Here is a 13374-nt window from a genome sequence, read left to right as displayed (position 1 = left end):
GTAACAAGGCCACAAATAGGATTGCATTTCATTTCACAAATGTTTTCATATCATAAGGCATGACATTAACTTTACTCCCATGTTTTTACGCTAAAACATGCTTACTTTGAATGGCCTCGTGTCCCAAGTCTTCTTGTGGTGAGAAGTGGGAATTTTTGCCGTATTGTCTAAAAAAGAATTACATTTTATAATTATCTTTATTTATTCTCATTGCACTTTTCCGTTCACATTTGAATCAAGATTCTTCACACATATTGTTACAAAAGAAATAATGAAACATATGTATGTTTTCATTGATATTTAATATAAATATATAGTAAATCAAAGAAGTCATTGGAACCTTACTCTACTGATCCTAAACATTTTGAAGTAGGGCTCTATCTTAAAACTGATTTGGATCATCCACTTAACCACCTGATTTGTTTTGTAGGCTTAAAAAGGCATGCTATTGCTTTTTGGCCTAGGTGAACAAGGGAGTAATGAGAAAAATACAATATCACCCTCTATGAACTATATGGCTGCTGCTGAGTAAGTGGGAGGTGCTACCCATTTGTATGAGAGTACACTGGATTTGTTTTTCCAAGGAAAGTTTCCTCCCTTCCTTCCTTCTTCCTTTCCTTCTCTCCTTTCAATTTTTTCTTTCCTTCTTTCCTTTTTTCCATTTTTCTTTAGTTCCTTAAAACTGGCTTATCCCTGATTTTGTTTTTGCCTTCTACCTTTGTTTCCTTCTTTGCATTCTTCTTTCCTCGTCTTCTTTCTCGCACACCCCCCCCTTTGTCCTTCTTTCCTTCTTTGCATTCGTTTTCACTTCTTTCTCTATTTTTGCCTCCCACACATTCATACTGATTTTCATAACTCTTCTTTCTCTTTGCAACTATGTTTGGTCGTTTTCTGATCCTCTTGGCCCTCTCCCCCACAACTGTGTCATGGTGTCTTCTTTCTGGTTTTAAATAGTTTCTGCTTCTGCTCATGTATTTTGACCAACTGAAGAGTCACAATTGAAAGTTATGAAGACCCAGAAAACTAATTTGTATTTGTCCATTGACATCCCAGCTGAAGCTTGTGGGTGGCAATGTTCAGCATTGCTAGTACCAGCTACACTTTGGCAATTCTGCCCCACCACATCTTGGCATTTTTTCCACCAAAACAATCATTCAGCATGTCTCACACCGGAACACAATATCAGCATGCAATTGTTTTTATTTTGCCAGCATTCAATAAATGTGGTCATATTGTTAATATTGGATCGACATTCTTCAGGCAAAGTTTTAACAATTCAGGTCTCTCATGTTCTACAAAAGTGCTAAATTTGACCATATCCTGTGCAACTATTTGCATAGCGCCGAGAAGGCAATTACATTGGTCTCCGTAAGCTATGTCATATAACAAACCCTCCATTCCCTACTACCACTCTAACCGGAGTTACTGATATCATGGGCATGCAGAAATATCCAGAATTACTTGCTAAATGAGTATTAACTAGGGGAATCAGTAATTCATGTCCCAATTTTATGGTTATTCCCCATTGCCCCTGAAAATATAAATGGAATCTCTAGGAGAAAGACACAGCATTCACAGAGTTACCACAGACTGATGGGGCCAATAACTTCAGTAACTAGCCTCATCTAATTTAAGAGGGCACCCTCAATAAGCTATACAGTAATTATGCTCTGCTGGGTCCAGGAATGCTAATTTTTGAGAGACTGAGTGTATGGGGCAGAACCTGACCACAATGCATGATGATTGGCTCCTGCTAGAGCTCCCAGGCTGCCTGATGCTCCCTAGTGGTTATCAGCCAGCTCGGGTATTCTACTCCTGTCATGGTAGCTGGCCCAGTGACAGAGATGTGGGGGCTCATACTGGGGCTGTAGCTGCCACCCTGATGAAGGCATGCAATCAAGATGGTGTGGCCCTCCTTTGGTGACTGGGCGGGCCCTACGAAGCCGCGGACCTTGAGTGAGCCATGCGCCACCTAGGAGACATGAGAGGTGGCACTGCAGGCATGTGCTGTTAAGAGCTCCCAACACCACTCGGCGCATTGCTTCCCTGTTGTCCTCTGGCATGCCCCTGACCTCCCTCTACATCCTTTTGCCTGGATCAGGCCGGTGTCATCCTTTGACCTTGGATACCTGACTTGGAGGCAGGAGCATGGTCCCTACATGCCTCTTGTGTAAACTTTCGATGCACCCTGAGGGGCATGCACCGACACCTGGTAGGACAATTTTGCCTACCTCTTGTGCCCTCCTTAGCTGCTGGAGGACTCTGTAACAGTTTGGGTTTCTGTGACCTGTTAGGACCATCTAAGGATTGTGGCCTGCACCAAGTCCAACCTGCCCAAGGCTGGTTGTGGAGTCCTGCCAGTCTAGCTCTGTGTGTACTCTGAACCATGTTTTTGTCTGGCTGTGGCTCTGCTCCTTCGGGCTATTGTGCCCCCCGCTGCAGGGGTCAAATGATTTTATTGTTCTGGTGGGTATTGGAGGTTCTGTCTGTGGCTGATCACAGTGGGCCTGCCTAAGAGACCCTGGACCCATGTACTTTGGCCAAGTATCTGCTGCTTTCACCTTTTGGTCCTTTTCTGTCTGTGTCCTTTCCAGGCAGACACCTCCCGATGCCCAGAGGGAAGACCACATGGCAGTTCTTGCTCACAGATGTGGTGGTGGGAAAGCTGTGACACCCTCAGCTGGCCATGGCAGAAGCACCCTGGAGATCATCATGAAGGAGTTCAAAGGGATTAAGACCGCATTGGACTCCATGCATGCCGCTACTGCGTCGACAGCTGCCAATCTTAAGATGCCTCCTCACTGATCTGTTTTCCTCCTCTGCATGACTTGACACTATGAACCACAGGGTGGAGGCCTTGGGAGATAATATTACGTTGCTGGAGATCAACCTGACTTTTGGTAGTGAAGTGTGGCCTCCCCATCAGAAGCTCACGGACATGGGAAATCGCAGTTGTTGCAATAATGTCCACTTCCACAGTATGCTGGAGGGGCTGGAGGCAATGAACATGTCAAGATTCCTGACCTCTTTCCTCTTGAAACTCACAGGGCTCCCTTCATCCTATGGCTGGAATTGCAAAGGGTGCACCAGATCTGACTCAGGTGTGACAGTAGCTGAAATGCCCCTAGATGGATTACTGCTTGCTTTATCCATCATCAGCAGGCATGACAGACCATGGATGCAGAATAGCCCCATTATGATGCCAGGACTTTTGTGCCTATTTTCCCTGAGTTATACGCAACCCTCCTGGGACTCCTTCGGTTGTTGCCTTACTGGGGTTTGCTGCACCATTAGTTTGACCATTTCCCCAGCCTTGTGATTGTTATCCCTTTACTTATGGCAAATGGCTTGCATTTAAGTGTGGTTTCTGCTCCCTGCTCGGTTGCCAGTCTACCCCAACACACGCACAGCACACGTCCACCAGTAAGACCCAAGTGGCTCTGCATTTGATCCCTTAATGTAAATGACCTTACCCACTTCAATAAGTGTAAGAAAAACCTGACTTGTGTAGCAACACACTCCCCTGACATGGATAAGGCTTCATGCCCAGCCTCTCTTCTCACAATCGCGTGCTTCCTGGGTAACATCCTTTAGCATGTCTATGATGATAGAGGTGATAAAGTCCCACTGTCTTTAGATGTCAAGAAGGCTTTCAATAGGGTGGAAAGGAGATATTTATACTGCCCACTGGACAGTGTTAGGCTGGTTCCCAGCTTTTTGGCCAAAGACAAGTGGCTTTACACATCCCCCATGATAGAGGTTGATTACGTCAGCCATTTATCTTACACCTTCTCCATATTGCAGGGGATGAAGCAGGGGTGCCCGCTGTCCCCTCTCCTGTTTCTATTAGCATTGGAACACTTGCCAGCTGCCATCCGCCAGGTGTGCCCTTATCCAGGGTATTGTCACCCCTGCTGGTGAATGCAAGATCCTACTTTATGCTGACAACATTTTTATTGTCTTTAAGTGACCCGGGGACTTCTGTTCCACATCTTATCTTGTTTATTAATGATGTTTTGCTCTTCTCAGGGTATAAGATCAAGTAGACCAAAAGTGATGTGCTTTCATTGAAATACTGTGACCCCCGGCCCTCTCTGGCTGTCTATGGTTTTACCTGGAAAATGAGGAGTTTGAAGTATTTGAGCCTACTGGTTAACAGGGGTTTATATGTTATGGTGCAGGATAAATTTCAGCCCCTTAAAGCCTGCAAAGAGCAAAACTTTGCTTGTTGATCTGCTCTGCAGATATCCCTGTGGGGAAGAGTGCAGATGGTGAAGATGGTCATGGCTCCCTGGGTCAACTATATTTTCGGCATGCTTCTGTTCCAGATATTGGCTCCACTGTTCCACACCATTAACAGGCACATCAATTTGTTTGACTGTGCAAGCAGGAAGCCTTGACTCACACCCTTGAGTATGCACGTTGATAAGGGGGCATTCATCTGCAGAATACGTACATGTACTACCTTTCGCACCATCCTTCTCTGGTGGCTTGCCTCCTGGACCCCAAGGCTAGTTTTCCAGGCAGCAGTGTCCCCCCAATGCACCCCGACTTTATGGGCTGCTCGGGTGACATGGAAGGAGGCGCATTGGCTTCTCAGAGTCCATCATTGTGGTCTAACTAGAGCACAACTTTTGCTCAAAGCCCGTTTGCTTCGGTGCTCTGGGTGGAATGGGATTAGGTCAGTTGGGAACCTATTGAAGGGTTATGCCTTTTGTTCATTTTAGGCACTGAAATCGATGTTCCAGCTATCCTGGTTGTAGCTTTGGCATTATTGACAGCTAAGACACTGCCTCAGGGGCCTTCTGGGCTGAGACCCTACCCACTTCCTCATCTCCCCAGTGATGGATTACCTTGGACTTTTGGGGCTTTCTACGGAGGATACCTCTAATTTGTATCAAATCTATATTGACAATGCCTACCCTCAGGACATGCGCACCTCCGCTAGTGTTTACTGGCAGGAAGTCTAGGCACAGAGTATGCAGATGAGAACTCGAGGGAGATCTTAGATTACCATGATCCTTCCCTCGAGGAGGTGAGTCTGAAGTATTCTTATTTCAATATTCTCCATAATTGGTACTGGACGCCATATAAACTGTGCAGAGCCCTGCTCCTGATGACAGATGCCTGTTGGCACTGCTAATTTGCTTTGCGTGACTTGTTCCATGTCTTGTGATCCTGTCCTGATCTGGTATCCTAATGCAACTCCAAGTGGTGGACCCTCCACTCCACACTAGCTCCATTCCCTTTTGGGACTCTGCCAAGATGGCTCTGTTACACAGTTTCACAGACATAGATGGCACATCCTGCCACTGGCAACAGTGGCTGTTGATGACCCTCATGGTGCCCTAGATCTGTATACTCTGCCATTGGTGTTCTCCTAACATGGCCACTCCCCAGGAATGGTCCACGGATTGTACCAGTTGGTCACATATGAGTGGAGAGTCTATTACTTCCCGGATAGCTTGCATATCTTTGAGAAAGTGTGGGGTTCCTTCTTACATTTAGGTGACTCTAATTTTGTGCTACATGGCAGTGCGCTTCTCGCCTGTTCCACCAGGGGTCAGGATACCTTGCTCTTCCTTCTCAGAGGGTGCAAGTGTTGGTCATCTGACAAGGGATGGTGTATTGACTCGATTAGGGGGTGCACCTGTGCTTGGCTCTGTCCACTCATGCTGTGGCAGGGATACATGGGTGGTTGTTGGGGATGATGCATGTGTTCTGTGATGTGGGCAAACGGTGGCACAGGGCCTTGTGTTGCTGTTCTGGCATGTGGGTGCTACAGAGCGGGCTGGGTGGAGGTCCTCCTTCTCATGGCTATGGAGGAAACGCTGCAAAGTGAGGAGCCCTGTTTGTCTGAGGGGGTTCTTTTTGCTTCTGCATATGCTCCTTTACATAAGTATTTGGTTTTGTTTGTACCTTGTTTGTACTGCTGCATTTCCCAAACAATTTTTGTTGTGTTCTTTTTAATGTATGTGCATATTATGGGATACTGGCAGTTGCTGCCTGTAAAATTATTACACAACACATTCCCTGCCCCCTGCCACCACTCCCAGCAAAAAAACACATGCTTACTCCCCCTCCACCACACAAACTGATTCCCCACCTCTATACAATAAAAAAATCTGCGCCACCCAGAGCACTGACAGCACAATTGGCGCGGGAGGTGCCATTCTGCTATGGACAACTGAAGTCGCTCTACCCCAACTGCAGATTGTGCTTAGTGCACTTCAAATTCCTTCACCGCCTCTACGGCATCCCACTACAGCCCTATAAAATCAGGCAAATCGGAGAGGTGCACTGCATCCGATGCGCATCCCCCAAGCTTCCTTTATTCACCTCGCTTGGGGGTGTCCAAGGGTGGCTGCTCACTGGGAAGAAGTGTTCGCGACCATACATGCTATCACGGGGCAACCAACCCCTCGCATCTCTTTGGTGAGCTTGTTAGGATATGTCAGAGACAAACCACCCAGCGCATGCTGTCTCACTGCCATGTTGTTCCTTCTTGCAAATGCAGGGTGGCCATGCACTGGGGTTGTAAGCCTGCTCCCACTATTCTTGCATGGTTGCAGGATGTGGCTTACTGTCAGGAGCAGCTGTCTAACTTCTGGGAGCTGATGCCCTTATGCTCCTGCCCCAGGGACATCTGGGAACCTTTCCTCTCCTTTCTTCACAATAACAATGCTCCCTCACAGCTCTCAGGGGGCACAAGTCCTGGAGACAATAATGGTCATGTGGCAATCAGACATTCACTACAAAGCATTGAGTGACCTTTGCACTGGTATACTGGGTCCCTTGTTGTATACCAATATGGGCGTGTAACACCTCCTGTGTCACATAGTATGCTATGATAAATAAATATGTTCTTCTGTTGCTTGTGGGCTCATACTGCTCCTGTCCTCTCATCCATTTGGGGATATTACTAATGGGACTGTTATGTATATTTGCTTCACTGACATGTAATATTTGTAAACCGTGGTCTCTACCCTTCCTCACCCCCAGTTCTCCCCCCTTTCATTTTACTACTGATTCCTCCCCTATTCCTCACCCTACTCCCTCCATTTGCCCTCCTTCTGGGAGGTTACGAATGTTGTATTGTTCCTATTGCCGGAAATGGAAACAAAATGATTTTTTTTTAAAAGACACAGCTTTACTTTTTACAAAATTAATTTGAAGTAACATGTAATCAATCTACCTAACATACAATCTGAACTTATTGTCTTTTCTGCATTCGGTATCCTATGTTCAATTCTTGTCATTTGCTCTAGACCAGAATCTAACTCTCACTAGAAAGTTTTTCTTATTCTAAGTTGTCAATGGTGCTGACTGTCTTCCTGATTTTGTGCCAAGAACAAGTCTGCAAAAATGGATGCAGATTTAAAATATATGCTATTTTGTAGCCTGTCACCTATAGATGAGGTCCTTTGTTTGTAAGCATCTCCTAGAGAGAAATGGAGCAATTTATGATACGACAGCCCTGTCCAAGACTGCTTTAAATATGTCATGCATTAGCCTCTCAAACAGAAGAATATATTATAATCCTGGGCAAAGTTCTGCTATGCAGAACTCCATGAAGTGCTGAAAAAACTCTGCTGTGCTATGCGGAGATTCACGAGCCGCAGAGTTTGGGTAAGTAGCACTGTTTGCAGTGATTTTCAGCACCAGGAGTTTCTCCCATGCTGTAAAATCAGCTTCAATAATGCGAGCGGAGCTTTCTCAATGCAGCGTGACCTGCTGCGACCGCCCACGTTCAGAAATCTCGCTCACACTCGGCAACATAGAGATTTCTCTTGCTCACCAACTTAACATTGGTGAGCTACGTGAGAGAAAAAACTACACTCTGTGTCATTTTGCTGAGTTTTTTTAACTTCGCGCTCTAGGTGGAGCGTGGAGTGGGCAAAACTCTGCGAACTCTGCTGGCGGAGCAGAATTCTTTGCACACCTATTGTATATTATTTGTTTAAAATTGAAGGTCGATCTGGTCCTCTGGAACTCTAACATTTGTTAGAATTTTTTCAAATACAAATACCCGTTCTGTGCACCAGCAGATCACCACTCTTCCTAACGTTATATAATAGTTTTGCTGATGTATGTTAAACATCTCTAGGAATTAGTTAACTTTGTGTCTTGCAGTTTTACTTCACACTTTCTTATTTTGCTTTATTTCAATTAGCATAGCGTGGCTCACATTATACCTCCTTGCAGTGAAAACACAAGAGAAATATTATATGCGTTTGCTACTACTGCTGAGTCATTTGTAAGGGGTTTATTAGTTTATGATTACATTTTCCGCTTAATTAGTTTTTCCCTATTAGTGCAATTGTATAGACAAGATTTCCTTTTTAGGTAGACCATGCAAGCGCTCTGATGTGTTGTAATCTCTGTGGGCTTTTAACCACGCCCACCACTATCACTCGTTCATGGGCTTGCCTTTCAAAAATCCTTTGTTATCATTGGTAAAGGCTTTACATTTGTCCCTCCTTAGGACAGCTTTGCTACCGCCTTGGCCATCAGCCTTGTTACTTGGATAATTGCAGGTTTGCCGATACCTTTGACTGGGAGTGAACATCTTTTTCCTTTTGTGTCTCTCCTTTCATGCTCATGGTGGCCATGGCACTTTGAACCGGCTTGCTTATGTCAACTCTTTTACTTTTCATTTTCAATTTATGTGGCAAGAAAAGTCCAGTTAGGAATTTACAACGCGTATAGCTCTAACTCGAGCAAAAGCGGGACCCAATGCATTGCAAATGTTTCTTTAATTTAGCTCAGATCTAGAGTGAATTGATTGCTCCTTTAACTTTATATACATCTTTTAAAAAGTAAAATTCCTGTTTATTGCCTCTATTTAATTGTTTTGTATATTTGATTGTTGTCCCCTTTCTGTTAATCCAGTTGGATTCAAAATCAAAAAACTATATCTGGGCTTTAACCAAAGTCCAAATATTTTACCACCTCTTCTTCTGATGTGTGATATGTCTAGTATTTATAATGAATTCCACATAAAATATGTTAATGGGTATTGCCATAGTTCAATGTTTTTGAAAAACTTTTAATAACGCTTTCCTTTCAGTACAGTGCCTTTGCTTTAGCATTTGCTAGAATGTAATTGTGTTGGTATAAACAAAAAGTCCCCAATATGGTAGTAATGAAGACATTAGAAAATGTGAGAAGTGTTTAAAGCCCTCGAATTTATGTTTATGTTTTATTCGCACCATACTCAAAGTAAAGCATCTGAACTCTAAATAAACTCCTAAATAAAAATAATTGTGCTGGCGGGCATTTTTCATAGTAAAGAATGTAAACCAGCACATTAGGATATCGTACTACAGTTCTAAATACCAAGCCATATACTTCTATAGCACATTTATAACTGACCTGCATTATGTCATTTCCCCTTCAATCTCTTTTTTAGTCTCATGAATCTACTGCTATTGCACGGAAAATTCTAACATTTCTCTCAAGCTCTTCTCCTAACAATTGTTAAATTGTGCTGCTGGGCAGTTATAATTCTGCAGGCCTCTGGGCATCATAAAACAGCATACATGCCTTCCTTTTTCACACATGAGCTTAAAGCTTTGGAACCTGGAATGTTTCTACCTCAAACTGCAAAAAGTTTAGCATCACATTGGGAAAAGACAAACTTGGCTATGGAGAGTTAAAGAGAGCAAGATGTAAGACGATGTCTATCATAACAGCAAAGGCATCCATGTCAAAAGGACCCAAGAACTTCTTAATGCAAAGAGAAACATATCAGAGATAAAACCCTGGATAAAAACTCAAGGCCCTGGGCAGAAACCTACTTGTCCAACTAACGGACTACACTTGGTTATCATACAGGATCCCATTAGCCCAATCTCTCACATTCACCACTGACCAAAGTCTCACATTATGTGGTTACATTGACAAACTCACTAGGAGGTTATTCAGAGTTTGGAGGTGAGGATACTCCACCACAAACATGGCTGAGTACCCTCTTCACCAAACTTCCAGTCTGCCTGCTCTATTTAGATTTGGCTGAACCCTCATGTTGCAATGCCCCCACTGGCCCTGCCGGCAGAAACCTTACACCGATGTACAGATGGACTTGGGGCACTCAGTGTAAATACAACAAACTGTCCCTCCTAATTAGAGTTGATGGTCTGCTGTACTTTTTTTCCTTATAGAAAAAGAGAAAAAATATCCCTACACCCTGAAAGAAAATGAATAGTTTGTCAGGGACATTAGTGGTTTATTTTATGAAAACAAGCTCCTTTTGTGGGAATTTGTTGTTGTAACGTCTCTTAGAGGCCACATGAAACATGGTGGCTGCTTGGCAAAATGTTAGTGCTTCAGAGGAGCCACTGTGATGACTGTTTCTTTGAAGGCATAGTGATCTCTGCCAGGCAGAATGAGATCTCAAATTACCTGTACTCACCCACCTCCATGGAGGACATCTCATCCTAGTGAGCTGCCTTCATTTTCTGTTGCACCTCTAAAGACCATCCATGCTGCTGCAAATTGATCACTGGAGCTCAAATATCTGAATACATCATGCCTATCCTAAAACATCTTCACTGGCTCCCACTTGAAGTTGGGTTCAATAGGGAGGTTGCATACAAAACGCAAAAGGTGATACACATTTCCCTACCATCCTACCAAGCAAAAATCTCCAATTTACAGATGGGCAAAAACAAAAGTTGCAGTATTTTCAAAGTCCCTAAAGCCAGAAAAGATAATACACTCCTTCACATGCCTAGCTCTCAGACTGTGGAAATCTTTACCACACTATATTAGATTAAATGTAGATCTTGTAAATCTGTAGAATTACCCACATTGCAAAACAATTGATAACACACCTCTTTTTAAGTCCTTTCTTTTGCCCTAGTCCATTTAACCTTTTACATTCTTTCGATGACTACTTGTCACCCTTGTTATCTTATTAAGAGGTATGGTACCCAGGAGCTACCTTAATGCTTTAAAAACGCTTCAAATAAAATATAAAAATAAATACACCTAGAATTGATAAGGACAATAATCAAATGAGAGTAAGCCCTAACAAAGTACTGCATTTCTGCTGGGTACAGAACAATTAACTTTTTGCTTTTACTGTTCCACAATCTCCTCTAAAGTTTGATTTATTTCAAAATGTATTTACTTGAATGGTGTTGTTAAATGTGTTGCATTCATTATGGCAATTTTACGGTTATTATAAAGGATGACTGCAGAACAGTGTTCAAAGTTCAAACAGCATTTGAAATAAAAAACAGATGCCTGAAAAAACTGTATGGAAGGATTTTAAATGTTCCTGAATATAATACTAATGTTGACGTTGCAGTGTTTATTTCAGTGGAAAATGCACCCTAGGTTTCTTGAGCTTGCTAGGTTTCAAATACTATTTAATTTACGTAACGGGATACAACTTCATTTCCGATCCTCGATGATTGCACAGAGACTGATTCACACTTAGAAACAGCACCATGAAGGTGATGCTCAACTCTGCAGGCTCATGCAGCCATTGAAAACCCTCTTTCACAAGACAGGAAGAGTTGCTGTGATTCTTGTGGTCAATCCACCAACTAATAAATATACACCAATATTGGCGTATAGAATATATCAAAATAATTAATTACTGTAAATTGTGAGAACACTCTCCCTCACTTTTCTTCCCATTCTTACACGTGTAGGGACTGCGACCTAAGGCAGGATAAGAGGGTCTAGTCATTCATGCACAACACTTGGGCCATGCTCAAATTCAATCCCTCTCCAGCCAAAGTTGGTACCCGGCCATCAAGTGTTGTTTTGAATATCGTCGGGGGCATGAACTGACACATATATATTCAAGTGCATTCGAGTGTAATGCAATACAATAATATAGGCAATAGGATTCGGGTTTTGGATTTCAATAATTTGAAAATAGGTATTGACAATCCACTTTGGTGAGTGGTCTACGGAGTTAAATTATTTATGTTGATGTTTAAATGAGCATTTAATAGCAACATAACTTTTTCAGAAGAGCAAATATAAAGAGCCAAACTGAAAAATATTTTACCTACACATGGTATTCATAATGTATACGCAAGCTCAAATGTACGATGTTGCTTCACAGGATCTGCAAATATTAACGTTAAAAAATGACATTTACTTCTGAAGAAAATCGGCCAATATCGCAGAGTTACAGATGCCAACACTGGTAATCCCCCGAGAGTGGCCAATGGAAATATTTTCATTAGTTTGTACAGTCGGTTTATGTACTTCCCTTTAGTGCTAAAAATGCTGGAGTCAGTATGTTAATCGAGTACCACGATGGAAAAATATTTTATTTTAAATGTAAAAAGATACATTTCTCTCACTACATCGAGTCCAGACCATCATGGGACACAGTCACAGTGCCATTGAGAGACATTCCATCATTAAAGGTAAGTAATTTAAGTAGGTTAAGGGTAACTTTAAGTCAATAAAAAATAGGACAAGGGTAACTTTTAAAAAAAGGGTCGGGAAGCCCTAGATGACGTTTTGGCGAGGTAGTGCCCCACATCTGACGTCACTCAATGTAGTGATATACAACAGAAAATTCGGATTTCGTCACTTCAGACAAGCTGATGTGGTAAGTACAAGAGTAGGAATATGGTTGGAAAATCACACATTTCGTGGTTTTCTGGACATAGTCCAGCCGACGTTTTGAATACCAGGAACTGGGTGGATTTATGCAATTCGTAGACATTTTCCTGTGACGCAGGCATTCACCTATTGTTCTGTGAAGTGCGCCCAAAGAGTAAACGCAGCAGCACGCAAACACACTGTGCATTTAAAAGGAACACATTTTTTCAGATATCAATAAAAGTCTGACAACATTTCCGTTTCTGTTTACCTTGCCAAATGTTGCTGCGCAGGCTGGTTCCAGCTTCTCTTTCCTACAGAAATCTAAATAATGAGCGTAGAGGATGCACCTTGGTAGACAGACTCCTTCACATACAATGTAATTCTCTTCAAGCCTGCAGAGATGAAAGAGGCAATTTCGGTGTAATTTAGGCGCGGTAAAGAGGCGTTTGGCTGTCGCTGCAAATATTTCCCATTTTTTCAGTGTATAGAACTTCTCCCATTTTACTGACGGATCCTACCAAAAATCTAGCTGGCAGTATTTAGTTGTAATTCCATTTATGCAGCACTTACTACCCCTGACAAGGCATCGAATCACTTTGTGTGAACCCTGCAGGCAATGTTTAATTTGTGCCAGCTGCTGGTGGAACCCTCACTTATGCTTCCTCATCAGACTTTGACACAGAGCAAGAGAGAGAGGGATATAATGAGACAAAGATAGAGGAGGGGAAAGGAAGACAAAGGTAGCAGGCATTGGCAAAGCAAATGGTGCTTTCCTGTACTAGAGGTATTGGCTTT

At 42.9% G+C, this 13374-nt stretch overlaps 1 protein-coding gene across 1 annotated transcript in view; it reads right to left on the bottom strand.

Moving 5' to 3' along the window:
• Window positions 1-13374, bottom strand: part of RFX6 (regulatory factor X6) — a 337979-nt gene that overhangs the window by 260594 nt on the left and 64011 nt on the right. The window contains exons 3-4 of the mRNA XM_069236757.1: window positions 12848-12971; window positions 106-167 (exon numbers count right to left, since the gene is read on the bottom strand). Of these exons, the coding sequence (XP_069092858.1) occupies window positions 106-167; window positions 12848-12971 (186 nt within the window). The remainder of the gene's footprint in view (window positions 1-105; window positions 168-12847; window positions 12972-13374) is intronic.

Source organism: Pleurodeles waltl, chromosome 5 (assembly GCF_031143425.1).
Source record: "Pleurodeles waltl isolate 20211129_DDA chromosome 5, aPleWal1.hap1.20221129, whole genome shotgun sequence".
NCBI lineage: Eukaryota > Metazoa > Chordata > Amphibia > Caudata > Salamandridae > Pleurodeles > Pleurodeles waltl.
Note: the sequence above shows the minus strand (reverse complement) of the source record. Positions and strands in the feature narration are given on the sequence as shown.